Source organism: Lycium barbarum, chromosome 9, assembly GCF_019175385.1.
Source record: "Lycium barbarum isolate Lr01 chromosome 9, ASM1917538v2, whole genome shotgun sequence".
Lineage (NCBI taxonomy): Eukaryota > Viridiplantae > Streptophyta > Magnoliopsida > Solanales > Solanaceae > Lycium > Lycium barbarum.
The window spans coordinates 121,698,329-121,719,618 of NC_083345.1; the positions used below are offsets into that span (position 1 = coordinate 121,698,329).

Here is a 21,290-nt window from a genome sequence, read left to right on the forward strand (position 1 = left end):
GCCCTTGTGTATCCCAACAAGAAGGATAACATCACTTGTGGTTCAAAGCAGAAGAATTAAGGCTACCCTTTACAGTCATTCTTTTAGGTAGTACTCAAGGTCAATTATCTCTATCTACATTTAATAACATGTTATAATGTTGTATGTTCAGGTCATTACTCTGTCATTACCAAAAAGATAAAGAGTATATAATCATTTGATCTCTCAGACTTGGCTTTCATTTTCCACCATTCAATCTTAGATAATAAAAAGCAGAAGTATATAGCAATAACCTTTCTATCCCTTTGTGACACTACTAGAAAGAAAATCAGAAATGGCTCTAAGAATGTGGGCTTCTTCAACAGCCAATGCACTTAGAGTCTCCTCCACTGCTTCAAGAACCAATTTTGCCCCTGCTTTTTCACTCACTAGATGCTTTTCTACAGGTAATTCTTTCAACTCATTGGTCTCATCCTTTTTCACAAATAGCCAGCCGGATTTACTGTTTATTTTTCCTAGTCGGTATACACAGTTATACATATATTATACATTCGCTGGCTATTTTTACTTTAAGAGATTGAGCGAGCGATTATTTTAGTTAATTTTTGTTTGTTGTTTTTCATATTGAATTTCTTGGATATATTGCAATTCTGCAGTTCTTGAAGGGCTGAAGTATGCATCTTCACATGAATGGGTGAAGCATGAGGGCTCAGTGGCAACAGTTGGAATCACTGATCATGCTCAGGTTTTTCTTGTCTTTAGTACTTTCTGTATAGTTCTCCGCATTTGTTTTGATAATTGAGAAATCCCCGAGAGCTATGACTCAGAGGCGGAGCAGAGATTTGAACCTTATGGGTTCTGAATTGAATTGTAGGATAACGACATCAAGTGTCAGTACTTGAGTTCTGAATGTAATTTTTATATGTATCTTGTGAATTTCTTTCATGGGTCATGTGGCTCACAATTCAAAACTCGGTGGGTAATAGCCTCATCTCTCTACCCCTTTCCACTAAAATACCACATTTTTCATCTGCATATAGTTCTCTATTGAATGTCAAATATCTAATTTGGGTGGATTGGGGGGGGGGGGGGGGGGGGGGGGTGCGTTTCACAAGGTGGACATTTTCTGGCCAAATCTTGAATATAACTTTTAGACTATAGGTAGCCTAAAACATAACTATAGGTACCAGTCCTTAAAAATGGGATTAGCAATGTGGAAAATAAGGCAGATTACCTGCTACAACATGTTACGGTACACTAATAGTATAAAAATTCTTTACACCTGTCAGTGTATATGAATTAAATCCATAAGGAAATAAGGGATGTTATTAACCGAATGCTAATGTGAAATTGTAATGCTTTTCAACAGATATCAATGTTGAATTCATATTTACATAGTTTGGAAATGTATTGCATTTAGAGTGTTCTAAGTCTAAATGGATGTTTTCAGGATCATTTGGGAGAAGTGGTATTTGTGGATCTGCCAGAAACTGGTACTTCTGTGTCAAGTGGAAGCAGCTTTGGAGCTGTTGAAAGTGTGAAAGCCACCAGTGACATTAACTCTCCAATCTCGGGCGAGATCGTTGAGGTCAACACAAAGCTTACTGAAACACCTGGTTTGGTAAATATCTACTAACTGATATGTATTTCTAGTACTTCTTATTTCTTTCCTTCATTTTTCAGCCAGTGAAATCTATGTTGCTCGGACTCTTCAAAATAGCCCTTGGTGCGTGTCGGATCCTCCAAAGTAGTGCATTTTTGGAGGATCTGACATGGGTGAGGCAACATTTTTGAAAAGTCCGACCAACATAGTTGAAAACTGAGATGTTATATTCCTTGTGATTTTTCATCTTCTGCAAACAAGATCAATATTACAAATTGATGTTCCAAGTTCCTCTTGTTTGTTTTTCCTGCATATTTCGGCTAGTTGAAATCTATGTTGCTCGGACTCTTCAAAAATGCTGTCAGTGCTTGTCGGATCCTCCAAAGGTGGTGCATTTTTGGAGGATCCGACAAGGGTGAGGCAGCATTTCTGAAAAGTCCGACCAACATAGGTTTGAAAACTTGAAATGACATATTCCTTATGATTTTTCAATATTTCTTTGTCAACTTCTGCAATAAAGATCAACTCGAGCCCGTATGAAGACGGATGGATGATTAAAGTGAAGCCGAGCAGTCCATCAGAACTCGAACCTTTGATGGGGGCGAAAGAGTACACAAAATTCTGTGAAGAAGAGGAAAGTCATTAAAACTTGAAGGTGATCTTTGAATTCACCTTTTAGACTAACTTTTGCCTGGTTAAGGCCTGAGATATTGTGATCAAACTTCCAGTCACTTGTTAAAAATTCTACAAACATATATAATAAGATCCACTTTTCTGGTATTGTCTTTGTCTCAGCAGAGTTGTGATTGAATTTTTTTACTTATGATTTTCATCATCCAATAGTTTGTAGTAATTTTCGCCACGTTCAAGTTGGTCCACGCAGAAATGTTTTTGACCTTACAAAATAATCATAATCTCGCTAGCAAAATCTTCCTCACTGCTTTGGCCCTATGTTGCTCGGAATTTCCAAAAATGTTGTGCACCCGTCTCGAATCCTCCAAAAATACGCTACTTTTGGCATTTTTGAAGAATCGGAGCAACATAGTTTTGGCCTAATTCACATACAATAGGTTTTAAAATCCCCTTGAGAATACAATGAGAACACAGTACACCAATGAACAACAATGTGGTTAAGGCTCAACATGAAATCAAGAAAAGAGGCAATTTTTATTGACATGATGTTGAGATCTTTTTGAGTCCTGCAAGACAATTATCAGTAGGACTAGGAATTGGTAGATATGTCACACTTGTTTCTGGATTAACCCGCTTGAGCCTGCACCAGAACAAGTTCAAGGCCAATTATGCATTAATACACAAAATCAATTGTATTATGTGAAGTTGCAGAACTGAAATGTATTTATAATGTTAGCACCTATAGTTGAGAAGAAAGTAGTGAAGAAACACTGAAACTTCAAGCCTAGCCAACTCTGCTCCGGGGCACAATCGAGGTCCTGCTCCAAAGGGAAGAAACGCGCTAAATGGCTTGGTTTCATCATCCTGCAAAGAATCAAATGTGTAACTTCCTTAGCCATAAAAGTTAGATTGTCCTTTCACCTTGACAAAATCTTCCATGGCGAATGTAGCTTATTAGCTACGAGCTCACCCAAAGCCAGTATTTTTGACATAAACATCAATTTCTAATGTGAAAAACACAAAAAAAATTGACAAATTCAAAAGTACAAAAAGTTCAGTGTCAAAGAAATTTAAAGGATGAATCATCAAGTTCAGATCCTGGATCTGGCTCTGCAAATCTTTGTTATCATCCTTCTTAGGATGAATCTAATAAGTGAAAAGCTCACTCTATGCAATAAACAAGCTAGTAAAAACTAGAAGAGTTAGAGGATTAAGACCAAAACAATGAGGAAGAAATTGGTAAGGATTTGAAAGGAATAAAGAATATCAATGCAAGCCAACCCAACTTGTTTACGATTGAAGCGTAGCTGTTGTAATAAATGCAAACTGACCCTAACTTGTTTGAGATTGAGGCGTAGTAGTAGTTGTTGTAAAGAAAATCAGTGTGAGGACCTATATATTGCTTAATACTTACATCCCATCTTGAAGGATTAAATTCTTTGGGGTCCACATGATTGTTAGGATCCAAATGAACTTGCCTTATCCAAGTCAATACCTTCCATCCTTTTGGTATTGTGTACCCTATATCGCACAAAACAAATCCCCTTTAGTCCACAAGACATCTTATTTTGTCAAAAAAAATTTGGCAAAATGAATGTGAAGACGAGAGGAAAGGGCGAAGTTTACCGTTCATGTTAATTGTCCTTTTCGTGTTTCTATAAATCGCTAAGGTGACATTAGAGCAACGTAGCGTTTCATCGATCACCTTGCATTTACAATACAATCTATGTGTTAAAAAATATTGAATTTTAAAAGGTGCATTCTCATACTACTAGACTATTTTACCTTGGTTAGAAATTTCATCTGTCTAATCTCGTCGTAGCTAAGATTTCTATCCGAATTAGGCAGCCTTGTCTTAACAATTTCCTCTTGTTCCTCCTGAAAACACAAAATTTCTCAAAGGTACATACAAGTTAGATAGCTTATAGTCTTATACAGTCAGACATCTCAATAACAGTCATTTTATATAACAACATTTCACTATAGTGGCCTAGTTTTCTTTAGAACCTATTTTCATGTTAGTTATATTATATGATCTCTATAATAACATTGCGCTACAACAGTCAAAAAATATCTAGACAAATGACGTTGTTATAGAGAAGTTTAACTGTAGTAACAAAACACTTGTTTAGAGTACAAATGACTTGTTATAATACCTTTGCTTTTTGTAAGAATTCAGGATGTTGTTCTAAGTACATAATTGCCCATGCTGCAGTATGAGCAGTTGTTTCGTGACCTGCAAACGCGTACACGATTAACAAGTCGATGATCTCCTCGTCGCTTAATTTTTTTCCTTCTTCGTCTTCAATGGCCATAATCAAATCCACCATATTGCACTTTGCTCTTGATTCATCCTTCATGTTCATGACCTTCCTTTCATCTATCACTAATTGAAATATATTAACCAGGCTTTCCCTAGCCTAAATTAAAGCCAAAATTGAAAGGAAAAAAAAAACACAAGTTAATGACTATAAACTAAAAGCTCATCATCAACCACTTAAAATTTCAGATAAGTATAGTTTTCCATTTTCTCTATCAGGGGAAATGTGGAGGGGCAAATGTTCAGTTACTAGGCATAACTGAGGCTTTCAACTTAAACTTTACATGAAAAAAGTTTTAAACTTTTATATGGGATCTTAACATTTTTATCCAGCTGGATAAAACAAATTTCGCTCACCTAGCCATATTAGATTATAGATGTCGTCGATGTATACTCAATGTATAACAAATGTATGATAAGTGTAGACACAATGTATAACAAATGTATAATAACAACTATATATTCACAGCTGTGGTACTTTGCACCCACTCATGACTTAAAAGCTTAGCTCCACTCTAGGGAAAGTGTGAGGGCAAATGTTTGTTTACGGATTCATATACAAGCATTGTCTTCGACTTCAACTCTATATATGTTGAAAACTTTAAAAAATTATGTCTATACTAAACTTTGCACCGATTAATTGTCACAAAAGAGTGGTGAGTCCAGTGGTATTTTGCACCCACTGACTTAAAATTCTGACTCCACCTATAAGGAAAGTGGAGGGAAGCAGGGGCGGATGCAACATATCGGCTATGAGTTCATTCGAATCCAGTACTTTCGACGCAAAACCCAGACTTTTACGTGAAAACCCACTCAAATTTCAATAATAGTAAGTCTGAACCCATAATCTAAAAGTACAGTGAGTTCAGCGCTGAGAACCTTACATGCCTCTGAAAGGGACTAAAGGGTGGATAAAATAATGAGGAACTTACAAATTTGTCTGCTCAGCCAAATATATTTACAGTTGCTAATTAATATACATATATGATACACTGATTATACATATATTTATATATCCATTAGGTTTTTTTGACGGAAGACTATTTAAGTTTATTTCTCAAAAAAAGAAAAGAAAAATGGACATATAGATCTAACCTTGAATGCCCTGTGATAAGCAAAACCAGGGAGATTGATTGGTAAAGCCAAAAAACCTTGCAAATAAATTGTGTACACCTTTTCCACCATGTCTAACCATTGAGGATCAATCTCACTACCCATCATGATTCTTATGATCACTTCAAATGTAGCTTTCTTCATTTTACTAAGAAACTCAATTGGTTCTTCTTCTTTTTCTATGGCAGCCCACTTTTCAAATGAACTCTTAACAACTTCTTCAATAAGCCCAAGGTACAAACACAATGCATGTTTGCCTTTTATAGGAGCTGTTGTTATTCGACGAAGACGCTTGTGTTCTTGGCTTGTAATTCCATGGAGGGCTTTTTTTCCAATTAGATTTAACACTGATTTTGGCCAGCCCAATTCAAAGTTGTCATCATCCATCAGGATTTTCTTGCATACGTCCGGTTTTGTGACAATGATGCTTGGTGTTCCAAACATAAATGCCTTGTACATTCCTCCCTGTCCATACCTTCATGATTTCATATTTCAACCAAATATCAAGAATGTTAGATAGATTGTTAGCACTACAGAAATCAAATTAATTTAGTTAAGCCATTATGGAGTCTAAGAAAAGAGAGTTATCCTTGCGCAAGATGAAATATCGATGTCCTTCAGAATTCTACTAAGATCAAGAATTGCACGCCTTTAGAGCCCGTCTTTCCTCTTTATGAATCAAGACGAAAGGTCGGTAACAAAATAAAAGAAAGGGAAAATGTACAAATTTAGTTTGTCTACTATATGAAACATACCAGGATTATCATCTATTATACTTTGTGGACGTTTACACCCTTGTATTAGCAAATCATCTTGTTTTTGCCTTGGCCTTAATGGAGCTCTAGAGTGGATTGAGTGGATTCCATGTGTCCAAGAACTACGAGAAATTTTTTCAAATTTGTCCATTTACTTTTGGTCATGGTATAAAATTGTCCCTCGTACTGTCATACTTCAGGTTGAAGCTGTGTTAGGATAAAGGACAAATGCGAGATGACTTGCAAATGACAAGAGTATGAATAGAGGCAGAGCTAGAGTTAGCCACGGTTCAGCAAACCAAATAGCTTTCGCCAAAATCCTGAATTATGTTAAAGAAATTCACTTAATATGTATAAAAATATTATCTAGAACCCAATATACTACCTTTTCTAGAATCTAGAACTTGTAAACTCAAAATTCTGAAAACGCCCGACCTAAATTATAAGGAGGGTAAAATTAAGATATTTCGCATAATGGTAGAGTATTTTTAACCCTTTTCCTAAAAGAAAAGGATGATTAAAGTAGGAGACATACGTGGAAGTAAAGTGAGAGATAAATGACTCAGGATCACCATATCTGAATGTTGTAAAAAAAGTAAACATATTCCCAATGAATGGCCAGCTCATATCACCTGGAGGTATGCAATACTTATTTGAACTAAATTTTCTAGTATAAAACCAGTCATTTGCTCTCTTTAGCAAACAATAAATGGAAAAAATCCCAAATGCAAAAGCTGTGAAAAATATTGATCCTAAATGACACTCCATTTTCACTATTTAGGCAAACCAAGAAAGGTTTAATTTTTGCATAGACAAAAGATAAGTATGATTCAATTGGTTTTATAAAGAGTTTGTCACATGCATACAGAGCAATTTTGCGATAAATAGACGGCATATAATGACATAACGTTGGAATTAAACAATTATGCTTTGTTTGTGGTGGACACACATTGTTTGAATGTTTCATATGGTGTCATCTGCCGCTTCACCCAATTTTTTTTAATTAAATGTATATGACATTCAAAAAAAGAATTTCATGTAATACTACAGGGCTTGAAAAATAATGCAAATTAGACTTTAGTTTGGATGAAAGTAATCGGGGTCAAAACTAGGATTTTGAGTTTATAGATTTTGAATGTTAAAGAAGACATAAATTCACCCTGAGGACACTGGGTTTATTGGCAGTTTAAGCAGCTTTGTTGGCGAAGCGGGAAAGAATAATCTCGACCATTTCACTTGGTGATGAAGTTTCACTTAAGTTGTAGTCATAAGAGAGCTCACTGGGTCCTAAATAAAGTTTTTATACATATTAAATAAATCTTTTTAACACATATAAGATCTAGACGAAAGTTTTTGGGTTATGTGATTCCACCTAACACGTAGTAGCGGAGCCAGAATTTTTCACTAGGGGCTTCAAAAATATAAAAGAGTAAGAAACAAGGAAGCCAAGGGGTTCAACATCTACTATTTATACATAAAAAATAATTTTAACCTTGTGTATACATAGTAATTTTTCGCCGAAGGGGGTTCCGGTGAACACCCTGGCCACCACTTGGCTCTGCCCCTGCTAACATGTAAGCAGAATAATAGCTTCACCCTTAATTTGATGGTTTGACCTTTAAGGTTTTAAATATATAAATATTGAATTTTTAAATATATAAATATTAAATTGTACTTCTAAAAACATATGGTTCAGATCTAATATTAATTAAAAAAAAATGTATATTTTCACCTAGATTACTGAATTTGAATAAACCCGATGCCGAAACACTCTATGCACCTTTGAATTGCGAAGCCGGCTTGTGTTGTGATGCATGCATCTGTTAATTATTATTTTTTCCATCCGGTGTTCTATACCATACTAAGGCCCGCTAAATTTAGATTCGCGTCAAAAAATCCTTTAATCTTATCCTTTCCGTCTTGTAAGTTGTAATCTTACCCAGTATGGAAAGCCAAAAGATGAGAAGTAAGCATAAGATTAACCGGCAAGGCGGCAACCGCAGTTGACTTATTCTTTGACAGAATTATATAGAGAATGGCCACACACCTAAATTGTAATTAACGTACGTACGTAAGTCATCAGAAGATAAGAAAAGGGGATTCATGTGTAGCCAAATTTTCCTTGTCTTTATTTTCTTGGTCAAAACAAATGAAACTATTTAGATGGCAACAAGATACATCATAACGGATACACACTGATTAATGTTTTTAATGAACATAATGTTTGATAGATTGCGTTGTTTCACGTCGTTTCATAATGTTGCACACCAGTAATCTGAATAATAACCTTATAATATTATTAAAAAAAATTGATACGAGGTAAAATTATTATTAAAAAAAAATAGGATAAAATGTAAAAAGTAGAACTATTAAGCACGTAATAAATAAGTGCAAGTTGAGGGGAAAAAAAGGTAACAACGCGATCACACCAGATGACATTTTTCATCGTTATCTAACAATGGATTAACAATTCAATATAACAAAATTTAAGTTTCCGATCAAGATAAACATTGTGTTTAAAGTAACAGTACAATATAATGCAATAGATAAAACCAATCCAAAAAAGCTGTTAGACTTGACTCATTTTTCAGTCTATGTACGTTTCTTATAGCTGAAAAAGAAACGGGTCCAATAAGAACAACTGATGGCTCTTCTTAGACAAAAAAGGCTGCATGCAAAGTGCAAATTCTCAAGCTTTTGGCGTAGTTCGAACGATTTTTCTCTAAAAGTCTCACACCGTTAAGAGAATTTCCACTTTATTAGGTGTGTTCATATGAAGGAAACGTGCTTTAGAAAATAAGTCATTTTCTACCAATTAAATACCAAAAAATATTTTTCAAGAAAGATTCTTTTATAAAAAGGGAAGAACGACTTTGTTCGTTATGTTCTCTTTGATAATCCATTTGAAATAGCTTCTAAATTTTAGGAGGTGTTGTACATTGTTGTTAAAAGCCATTGCTTCATCGCTTAAAGTGATGCAAAGCAAAGGGACTATTGCTTCATAGCTGGAGCTATGCGCTTCAGAAAATTTCAACTGTATTTTCATGTTCAAACACAAATTCAATTTCTAATACTTTTTTTTAACTTGATTCAAATACTACATTTTCTGAATATCAAGAAATTCATGCCCAAACGCCAACTAAGTATTTGAGGTTAGGTGAAGTGGGTGACTGCAAAAATCATCTATATGTCTCTTGTTATTGTGGGCAGACTTTTATGTGTCATGAAAGAGCAGTTAAATGTGAATAGTACTCAAAAGTTAGATTCAAAAGTAAATCCTCTTATTTGATTAATTCGAATTAGCATCAAATATCCTAAAAAAGGTAAAGCGCTCCTTAATGAAATATTCTCTCTTATAAAGAGCTCGAACTCAAGACGTTCACCTTTCTTATTCTTGTGAAATTGTTTCCCAATTTGTAAATATTGGAACACAAGGATCTTTTTGACATGTGAGCAATAAGTTATCTTACAATCAACCAAGTATTCATTTTCTAATATTATTTGATTCAGATCACAATTGCTTAAACCACTTACCCTTTACAAATTGTTTAATCAAGGAATACTCATCTCCAGAGTATTTAGCTCTTGATCCGATAATATTTAAGAGTCCCAACAACATAGAGGCTTCAACCATCGCGAACTGCTTTGCAGGTCTAGAGGATCTTGAACAAGAAGAGACAAAGATGTCGGATGTGGACACTATTAAACCACGAGATATAGTTCATAGAAAATTTGGAAGAAAAAAAAACTCTTAAGTAACTTCGCGACCTTAAATTCAAGGTCCATGTCTCTCACATTGAAATCACTATTGAAAAAAGTAAAAAGACAACCCAATGCACTAAGCATCTCACGTTCCTGCAAGGTCCAGGGAAGGTTCACACCCTCTTGGGATGTAATGTATGCAGCTTATCCTAACACAAACATCAGTGACTGACTCAACGACTCGAACCCGTGACCTATAGCTTACATGAGAACAACTTTACGTCGCCTCAAAGCTCCCCTTCTCGACGGAAGAAAGTAACAAAGAAAAATAGAGAACACATTTATAAAGTCTCCGATTAGGTGCATATAATTTGCAAATCCAATTTTATTGATAATAATACATCCTTGTAGGCAGTAAACATGATGTATCTCACACCTAAAGGCAGATTTAACCATACAACCAACAAGGTTTATACTACAAGAACTCAACACAACCACAAATATCACAACAACTTAACACACAACAACGACACATACATAGTAATACAACGTGCTCCATCCATAGGAGAGTACGCGCGATTCGCTCTTAAGGAGAGCTTTATGATACAGAAAGCGATGACAGTACATTAGCGACAGCTATACGCTAGCTGCAACATTCATATATAACCATTACACAGAACAGCAACGTCTGAAGATTGAGAATGAGAAATGGACATCAATTGTGACCTGAAATCCTCAGTCCCGTCCCTTGAAGCCGCTATAGTATTGTTTGAGTTGCAAGAATTCTCCACACGAACTATATCGGGTAGCAAGCTGGATATAGCAATGAGCAATTCACGTGCCACCTCGAAAGGAACCTCTTCTCCAAGTGCTCTATTTGCCATAAAATGCAGATCCTTCCCCCTGAATTCCCTAAAATGTAATATACAATATTAAACTATTAGTGACCAGTGGCGGAGCCACGATTTCCGCCGAGGGTTCAAAATATAAAAAAATAAACATACAAAGAAGCCTAAAGGGGTTCAACATTTACTATATATACATAAAAAATAATTTTAACCTTGTAAAAACAGTGTTTTTTTCCCCAAGGGGGTTCGGATGAACACCCTCGGCATAGTGTGGCTCCGCCATTATTAGTGACATGATGACTGATAAACATCAGAAGCTATGTTGCTTGGACTCTCCAAAAATATTGCGGCAACCCCATCAGATCCTCCAAAAAATGCATTAACTTTTGGAGAATCTAGCGCACAACCTAGTTGGTGTAAGCATAGACCAAACATCACGAGTTTCGCTGTTACCACTAGACCAATGTATGCTACCTGCTAAACTAGTTCCATATTTATACAGCTGGAGGGAAATGATAGATTCAATAAGATTAAATAAATAATTAAAAAAAAAATGAGATCTTCCACTTTTCTGGTGAATCTTTCTTCTTTCCAAAAACTACATCGAATTGTTTTTACACAGAAATCAGAATTGCCACCCTTTATAGAAATTTAAAAAAAAAAAGATTTGTGACAAGTTACAATTTGAAGGGAAGAAAATGGCGTCCTATGTTATATTTTACCGATCTCCCGTAAAAAGAGTCATATTTCTTTAACTTTTTTCACTGTGTATCTCCTGTGTATTTTACCGATCTCATGTGAAAAGAGTCATGTGACTATAACTTTTTCAATAGAAATAAAGGTGAATCTACCAAAGATCTCTGGTGTTACATATAAAAAAAAATAACATTTGTAACGGACTACATAACCAAATCTTCAATTTAAAACCAACTTTGCCAAATCTAATAGAAAAATGATGTTACAAATAAAAAGAAAAAACACAGAAGAGAAATTTATGAAAAAAGAAGGTACCTTTAAAGTGCCTTTTGATGTATTATTGATAATATGTACTTTGGATTTGTATAATTGAATGGGGTATCTTCTTTTTTTATTTGGATGTGGAAGGTTTACCAATTTCTGCAACTGGATTTTCGGCTAGCCGATCATATAAAACCCTATTTTTGGTAACTATATTTATTATCTTCTTACCCTTGGATTTTGAGTAAATAGCAATTAGGTCCTTGTGGTTTTGGGTAAATGTTAGTGGGGCCCCATTTATCCATGGGTATATTTCACTTTTCTAGAAAATTGTATTCTAGAAAACTGATTCTAACTTCAAGTTGAATTCCCGAATTTTTTGAAATTAGAAAAACTCAAAAAGCTGATTATTCAATTTTCACTCCAAATAGTTGATAAAAATTAAAAAACAACTCCATTTTGCATTTGCATCCAAATAACCTTTTTTTTTGCACGGATTTCACTTTATGGACTGTTCTTTAATTTTTTTTTCCCCTGCTTCTCATTTAATCAAAAATTGTGACAAAAGTATCTTTATTCGTTGGGTTATGAAACTAGAGATTCTGGGTTCTATCACCTGTAGAGTCTAAGAAAAAAAAAATTGCAAGGCAAATGTTTCAGAGAAATTATGTTTTTTCGGGTAAAGTTACATAGAAACTATGTCTTGTCTGGCATTGTTCTATAGAAATTAAGTTATTCGGCATAAGTTGCATAGTAACTAATTTCTCAAGGCAAAGAAAAATTAAAGACCAATGATTTGAGGCGCAACAATTAAAGATCACCCCAAAATGGGGACATTAGTGCGAATTTCATAATTCGTCCAATTTTCAACTTAAATACAAAAATTACTTTTTTCCAAATTTCATAATTTTTATGTCCAAACGCCTAAGCAGAAATATATCCACAAAAAGTACTTTGTTTGGCTCTACAAATGTGAAGGTAATAATTAACTCATGAAAATATGACTACTCCAAGAAGATTAAATTATAATCTATTTATATATTAATTCAATCATTTGACTTCTCTAATTTAGCTCATCTAACGGTTTAGCAAAATATGTAGCTCAATTTTGACCTATATGAAACTTTGTCAAAACTTTTCTTTAGGAAAACTTGTTTGGACTTTTGGCAATCAGTCGGGACTTTGTAATCAAGTTTTGACTCAAAAGTTATTTTTGCTCAACTTATTTAAAAAATATTAAAATTTAAATATTGATGCGAGAATAACCTTTTTTTGTACAAATCTGCCAAATAAAAGTGAAAATTTAAAGCCCCATTTGCCTACTTGTCTTGAATAAATTGCACGATTTGTTCTCAAACGTGCTGGTTTTTAATTTTTGCGGTTTTCCCTTCAAATGTGCTGATTTTATTTTTTGGTGTTTAACGATCGAATTTATATTAGCGGAGCACATATTCTTTAGTCATGTAGGGCATAACTTGTGAGATATTTAAAATCTAAGCTTATGCATTATGAGGGGCAAAAATTAAAGGAAAAGGATAAAAAATGTCCCTCTACTTTGAAAAAAAGACTAAAAATATCCTTCATTATAAATTTGAGTAAAACATATCCCTCCCATCATTAAACTTTTCAAATATACCCGTCTTAACGGAAATCCCTACCATAATCCGATTTCATTTTTAAAGCCGACCCGACTACATAAAAAACCCAAATGCGACCAACTTATTTTCGAGTCCTGTATTTGGAGCCACTAGGCGCAGGAGCGGGTAACCCATTTGCACTTTTTATTTAGTTGGGTCGAGTTTAAATGGAGCGGGTCTAAAAATTAAATCGGGTTATGTTGGTGATTTCCGTTAAGACAGAACAATATTTGAAAACTTTAATGACCGGAGGAATATTTTTGACTCAAATTTATAATGAAGGATATTTTTAGCCCTTTTCCCAAATTAGAGGAACATTTTTTACCTTTTTCCCAAAATTAAAGACCAATATAAAACAGGTGTATAAGTGGCGATGACTCACCAATATTTCCATATGTTACGAAAGTAGTAAAATTATTGGGTCATTTGCACGATTGTCCTTCAAAGGCAATGGTCTTTAATTTTTGCCTCTCAAATTGATGGTCTTTAATTATTTTCCTTCGCTAATTTTTTTTTGGTTTTGGACTCGAATCCCGCTCAGTCAAAATTTTACAAAAAATTACAAAGTAGAGTTTGGATCCGCAAGACAGAGTTTCAAACTCTATCTTAAGTTGGAATATTACAAACTTCTACTTTAAAGCTTAACTTTTGCTCGAACAGGCCTAATTTTAGACAAAAGTTAGGCCTTAAAAGAGATTTGTCTTGAGGCCTAATTTTGGCTAAATATTTGACCTAACTTTTACCCAAATAGGTCTAACTTTGCTACAAACCTCTGCCTTGTGAAATTATTTTTATTTTTTTATTTTTTATTGATTTGAGGTTCGAATATAGAACTTCGGGATATTAAGCGAAGAATAAAAATTAAAGACCGCCAATTTGAGGGCCAAAAATTAACATCAGTGCATTTGAAGAACAAACCGCACAAAAAAAATGAAACTATTGATCTCTAATTGGGTACAGCCCATTGGATATCAACAGACTATAATATGGGCTTTTCATGAAAATTTTGGTTTTCCTAGAAAGTCCATACTCCATAGACTAAAGAAAATCAAAACTTAAAGAGGAATGTAGCATGTACATTTTTAAAGGGACAAGTCGGACGATTGCCCTGTCTTGGGGAGGTCTTTAATTTTTGTCCCTAAAAGCGTTGGTCTTTAATTTTTGTCTCTCGACACTTTAAGTAATAAAAAATGGTCGAAAATATCCTTGACATTCTGGGCTCGAACTCCAACAGAGTAAAAAAAAATCGCAAGGCAAGGTTTCATCAAACTATGTCTATTCGGGCAAAGTTACATAGAAAGTATGTTTTGTCCGACATAGTTCTGTAGAAATTAAGTTATCCTACAAAACTATGCCACAAGACATAGTTTCTATGTAAGAAATTAAGTTATCCTACATAACTATGCCACAAGATATAGTTTTTATGTAGTTACATAGAAACTATGCCTTGTTTTGTCGTATCCTACAAAATTATGCCACAAGGCATAGTTTCTATGCAACTACTACAGAATTATGCCATAAGGTATAACTTTATCCCTAATAGGCATAGTTTATATGAAAAACTTGCCAGTGAAATTGCTTTTTTTTTTTTTTTTTTTTTTTTTTTTTACTTTGCTGGGGTTCGAACCTAGAATCTATGATTTTATAAATCAGCGAATAAGGATACTTTGGCTCACAAATTTTTATTAAATGAGAAGTAGGGGTAAAAATTAAAGACCAGCGATTTGAGGGGCAAAAATTAAAGAACAAAGGACAATCCGCACAAAAAAATATTTTTAAAGGGATGTAACATTTGGTTTTTTTAAGCTTGTGATCAAAAGTGAGCAGATTTGATTTTCTTTAAATATTTTAACAAATTTTGTCTATTTGATTTGATTGAGCTGTGAGAAAAAAAGATTTAACAAGAAATATAAAAAAAGTCAATCAAATCCTAGAAATCACAACACAAAAACTACACTAGATAAAAAACAAAATAGACCTAGAATGGCACAATCGCCCCTTAAAAGCTGCATCACTCTAGACAATAGACCAAAAATAACAGAAACCAAAAAAATTGTACTTTGAAATGCAAGCTCCTAGTAAATTCATTTTTTTCCTTATCAGTTCTCTTCAAATATAATAGACAGACTTTGTTAAATATTTGAGGGTGACAAAAAATGTTCACTTTTGACAAATTAAAGGATTAAAACTGCTCAGAATTATTATACTTATGGACTAGTTTAAACCTATCTCCAAACATAAAAGACCAACAATTATTTTATCTTTTATTTTTAACTCGGGTACAAATTAAGCTGTCTCTTGAAAAAAAAAAAAAAAACTGTCTCTTGAAGCACGCGAAGCACTGCCACGGAATTAAAACCAAACATTTTAGGTGCATTACAAAATCAGGAAAATCTTAAACTTAGAGAAGCAATAAACAATAGTAATATGCTAAATATAAAATGTTAGGCCAATTGTGTGGAACAACTTTCATAAAAATAGAAATATAGTCAAGAGGAACGAAAGTTGGATTACTAGGTCTTTAATTATAATATGGTTAGGAAATGATATTTTGTATTGTATAAAGGATAAGTGACCTCTTTTATAAAAGCATCTCCATACTATAGTGATTATGTTGTGTAATCTCCAATGTTATGTTAGACTTGACCCCATCTTGATATTTATAAGACGTTTGGACATAAAATGTGATATTTGAAAGAAAAAAAAGTAGAATTTGTAGTTTAAATTGAAAAAATATTATTTAACAATTGAAGTTCTGTTTGGACATGCATTTAACTTAAGAAAAAAGTTGAGTTATTTAGAGTGAAAAAAAATTCAATTGAAAAAAAAATATGTCCAAATCACTTTTTCAAATTTAAAATTCATCTTCAACGATATTTTTGAAAAATTAATCAAATTTATAACCAAACACTATTTTTTTTTTTTAAAAAGTCATGGACATACGACTCCTTATATAACCCTAAAAGGATGTAATAAAGAAAAATCCTACCATGATCGAATGTGAAAATGAGAAAGGTCAATGTAGTCTCTCCATCTAAATATTGCACTGAATAATAATTGATTTCAATTTCCAATACAGTAAGATCGGTTATATGAATTCTCAATGATGATATTTCCCTAATTAAACTTGTTTACTCTAGTGTTTTAAAAGGTAGTTTCAAGACTCGCCTCAGGGCGAGGCACTAGCAAAATGCCTAGGGACTCACGTACAAGGATTAGTTCCTGTGGGGCTTACGTCCTAAGCGCCCTACTGTACGCCCTAAACACGCCTAATGCCCAGCGCTCGGGGCTCGTCTAACAGTTCTTACACAAATTATATGTTAAATTCCTTAATTAAAATAGTTGACCCTCATAATTCTTTAACAAATGAATGATACTAAATATTTTTCATCTATAGAAATAAAAAGATTGACTGTAACTCAAATAGCAAGTCATATTATTGCATATTTACTATTTGAGAACATCGAGAGAGTGAATATCACTTAATATTTCTTTTAAAAATACATAGCCGATTTGCACATTTTCACTTATCATTGGTCTTTTGTCCTATATATCAAAATTATCATATTTTATTATTTTGCTATTTGAAAGTAATTTTCATGTTATTCATGAAGGAATTATGTTTTAATTATAATTTATAATATTGATATAAAATGAATAGTATGATAGTAATAATATTGTTTTAAGAAATTGTGATTTTTTAATTGTTTGAAAAGTTAAGATGTTAGAGTTGATTTGTATTCCATAATAGCTTTTATTTCATTGTATTGTTTATACTTGTAAAATTATGTTATATATAATTACAAGTTGTAAGCAGGGGTGGCTCAAGGGTGAGGATAGTAAAGTTTTTATTTTAGATCCTCAAACTTTTGAGGCCCCGAAATTTTTTACTGATGAATTTTATGATTTAAGTTTCTCTTAAATAATATTGAGATTGTAAAAAGAAGTACAATATATATATATATATATATATATATATATATATATATATATATATATATATATATATATATATATATATATATATCTACGTTTTAAAACTTTGAACTAAACTACTCAAATTTTCATATTATTAAATAAAGTTTTTAAAATAACATCTTAGGTAATGTCTTTAAAACACATGGCTAATATCTTACGGACTTGAATTGATACTCACTAATATAAATACTAAAGTTACTATTATCATTTATTTGCAGTTTTCTTTTATTTTTTTATGTAATTTTACCTATTTAAAAATATTTATTGTAATTATAATATTTTACGAATACTAAAAATAAATACTCATGGGGCTTACCCCCGTGCTTCGGGGCTTACCCCCGTGCTTCGGGGCTTACGCCTCGTCGAGACAAATGTAAAACGCCTTACCTTACGCTCCCGCCTCTTAAAACATTGGTTTACTCCAATATCCTTAACATTATTCATCAAAACAAAGGATCGATCAGGTGAAGAGAGATAAACATAGTTTCTTAAATTTTTAATTAAATTTAGATTCATAATTGATCTTATGTTCAACTTCTTATCAATAATAACAAGCTATGGATCAAGTTAACTTCTTTAAGAATGTAAATATTTCTATTCATGAGCTTTTAAGACGATGTTAGATAAATACTTTATGATAGACTTGGTGATTATTTATTAATGTAGAACACATGAAAATATCTAGGGTGGCAAAACCTCCAATTTTCTGGCATTAATAATTGTAGAAAGGGTAAAGTTAATACCAAATTGGAAATGCAATTTGAACTATCTTGTTATAATAATTTCTGTTAAATAAATGGACGTCTAAGGATGCAATTTTGGAAATATTTTATTAATTTAGGTGAAGAACATGTTAACCTTTTTATGTGAAACTAGTCGCCAGCTCATGATCCATTATGCAATTTGACCTAATTTTTGTTTTTCATCAGAAAGATCCTTGCACTAGTATTTTAACTCTTGCATGGTGATCACGCAACAAATTTGTTATTTCAGTATTAAAATGAGTTTTAATTTTTTAGAACTTCCTAATTCTTCGGAAGATATTCAACTAGGAGCCTGTTTGGATGAGCTTAAAAAAAAAAAGCTGCTTATAAGCTGAAAACAGCTTATAAGTTAAAAAAAAAAAAAAATTGGTGTAGCCCAACTTATTTTTTTTTACTTATAAGTTGTTTTCAGTTTATAAGCTTCTTTAGACAAGCTAAGTTAAACGGGTCAAATTATTTTTTGGGGCTTATTTTAGCACAAAATGACTTATAAGTTGGTCAGTCAAACACTCAAAAAAGCTGAAACCAGCTTATACACAACTTATAAGTCAATCCAAACGGGCTCTAGGATATGAGTTGTCATCTTTTTATGCGATCATTGACAATCCTCTTATTATGAGAAAGTTTTGTCAGAGTTAAACTTATCCAAAGTTGAGCTTCATTTTATGTTGTCCACACGCTCTAGGAGTCCAATATTGAGCTAGCATGCGAGGGGTGTTAAAACATCTCACATTGGTTGAAAAGTGAGTTGTTACAATTCTTAGCTCATGAGTTGACTTTTGAAGTTAAATTAGGTCAAGATTCATTTTCTTAACAATGAATACTTATCCTTGAATAGTTGAATTTAGATCACACCCAGAGACAGATCTAGCTACAGATCTAGCTACTCCTGACAAATAGAAATTATCAAAGAGAAATTTTGTAGCTACACTAAACAATAAATCCATTGCTAATCCTTTTTAGAAATGAATTATCAAAAAATTGTATGTTAGCTACCAAAAGTTTAGCTCTGGCATGTTTATCACACAACAAACTTTGTATTTCTGTATTAAAATGAGTTTTAAAATCCTCCCTTCCTAATTCTCATGAAGAAGTACAAAGTTCAACTAAGATGTTGTAATGAAGTTTTGGGAATTGAGTTAGATTGGAGATTCATTTCTTAATATTTTACGTATTACTTATCCGGATTCTTAGTTTATCCAAAGTCGAGCCTCATATAATGTTGTTCACACATTCCAGGTGTCCAACTTTGCGCGTGCGAGAGGTGTTACAATGTCCCATATTGGTTGAGAAATGCGTTATTGCAATTCTCACCTTATGAGGTAGCTAAAATTTGAGGTTAAATTAGGTCATCTTTAGCATGCAAGGGGTGTTAAACGTCTCATATTGGTTGAAAAACGTGTTATTGCAATCATCACCTCATGAGCTAACTTTTGATGAGGTCAAATTAGGTCGAGATTTTGAGCGTGAGAAGCGTGTTGAAACATCTCACATTGATTGAGAAATATGTTGTGTCCTTGAAAATTGGCAACAACACTAGGAAGTCACCATATACAAGGACACGCTGTAGCCACTACCTAGGCCACACGGGTGTCCTCCCAAATTCTGCCTAGTCCAAGTCGATTTTGGACTTTATTCAGAGATCCGGCCCATGATCAAATCCTAGCTCTTGTAAAAATTCATGAGCTAACTTTTGAGATTAATAAATCAGGCTGAAATCCATTTTCTTGATAAGGAATACTGAATCTTGGACTTAGATCACACTAGACTTATACTAACCACAAGTTTTCAAAGAAGAATTTTCTATGAGGTCGTGAAAAGTTAATACTACCATCAATATTTAACTAAAAAGAATTAACATGAAATAACTTTTTAGTGCCATGACCTAATCATCTTCAACAGATTTATCACTTGCTAGCTGCCTTATAAGCAGAATGGGTATTTTGCCATTGTGATTTATCAGATAAGAAACTAAAGATATAAGCTAACCTACACCATAGAAATATTTTAATAATCAACAAATATATACATGGACACAAATAAACAAAATTAAATCCGTATCCGAAAAGGGATTTGCTGACCAAAACGATAGAGCGTGCATAAATATTAGCACTTATAAAGCCATAATTAGGTTTAGTTTTTCTTATCCTACACAATGAGAGAATTCATATATTAACATTTTTTTGTTTAACCATCTGAACCGTGAGGACGATCTTAATATTTCTTCTATAAAATATATTTAAGAGACTACTTTAAATCTAACCCAAACACAAAAGACAATTTTTGTTAATTTATCCATGTTTCCTTACTCCGACACAGATTAAGTTGTCTCTTCAAGAACACGAGGAATTGGAGCCAAAGTTTTTAGGTGCATGACAAAATCAAGAAATTCTTGAACTTAGAGAATTAAAGCAATAAACAACATAAATTGCTATCCAATTGTGCAACAACTTTCATAAGAAAAATTAAGAGCAAAAGAAAGTCGGATTACTGGGTACTCCCTCCGTTTCCTTTTACGTGTCCAGTATTCTAAAAATAAATTTTCACTTTTACTTGTCACTTTTAGCATATCAAAAGAAGACAATTTATTTTTTCCTGTTTTATCCATAATATTAATTACTCACTTCAAATCATTTTTAAAATCCAATAAATATGCGTCAATTAATATGGGTACATTGATAAATTATGTACTTCATTTATTGTTTCTTAAACAGCGTGAAAAGTTTAAAGCGTTGACAAGTAAAAATGAACGGATGGGGTATTTAATTATATATGCTCAGGAATGATATTGTATTGTGTAAAGGACAAGTGAGTCCTCTTTTATAAAAGCATCTCCATAACTACCTATAGTGTGGTTTATTGTTCGTATATCTTGATAACCCTAAAAGGTGTAACTAAAGAATATTCTCACTTGATGGAATGTGAAAAATAAAAAAAAGTTACTTCCAAATATTATATATATATGGTGGTCTCTCAAATAGCTTGCCGAGGATATGACCTT

The 21,290-nt window shown here is 33.1% G+C and overlaps 2 protein-coding genes and 1 long non-coding RNA gene across 4 annotated transcripts; 1 reads left to right on the forward strand and 2 right to left on the reverse strand.

The window, feature by feature from the left end:
• Positions 1-199: 199 nt before the first annotated feature.
• On the forward strand, positions 200-2,362 carry LOC132609748 (glycine cleavage system H protein 3, mitochondrial-like). Its single transcript, XM_060323887.1, has 4 exons — positions 200-425; positions 636-724; positions 1,430-1,600; positions 2,103-2,362. The coding sequence occupies exons 1-4, from the start codon at positions 314-316 to the stop codon at positions 2,226-2,228; spliced, it is 498 nt and encodes a 165-aa protein (XP_060179870.1). The 5' UTR covers positions 200-313; the 3' UTR covers positions 2,229-2,362.
• LOC132609747 (ent-kaurenoic acid oxidase 1-like) lies at positions 2,118-7,638 on the reverse strand. 2 transcript variants are annotated; one of them, XM_060323885.1, is made up of 8 exons: positions 6,939-7,638; positions 5,631-6,123; positions 4,372-4,635; positions 4,001-4,093; positions 3,842-3,920; positions 3,630-3,736; positions 2,955-3,079; positions 2,118-2,855 (listed from the first exon to the last, which is right to left on the reverse strand). In XM_060323885.1, exons 1-8 carry the CDS (start codon positions 7,169-7,171, stop codon positions 2,750-2,752), a joined length of 1,500 nt encoding a protein of 499 aa, XP_060179868.1. In that variant the 5' UTR covers positions 7,172-7,638; the 3' UTR covers positions 2,118-2,749. The 2 variants fall into 2 exon arrangements, with proteins under 2 accessions (XP_060179868.1, XP_060179869.1); XM_060323886.1 differs by lacking the exon at positions 6,939-7,638 and adding an exon at positions 6,404-6,855.
• Positions 7,639-10,461: 2,823 nt separating this feature from the next.
• On the reverse strand, positions 10,462-12,245 carry LOC132609749 (uncharacterized). Its single transcript, XR_009570925.1, has 2 exons — positions 11,965-12,245; positions 10,462-11,017 (listed from the first exon to the last, which is right to left on the reverse strand). It is a non-coding gene; the product is annotated as an uncharacterized LOC132609749 (long non-coding RNA).
• Positions 12,246-21,290: the final 9,045 nt, after the last annotated feature.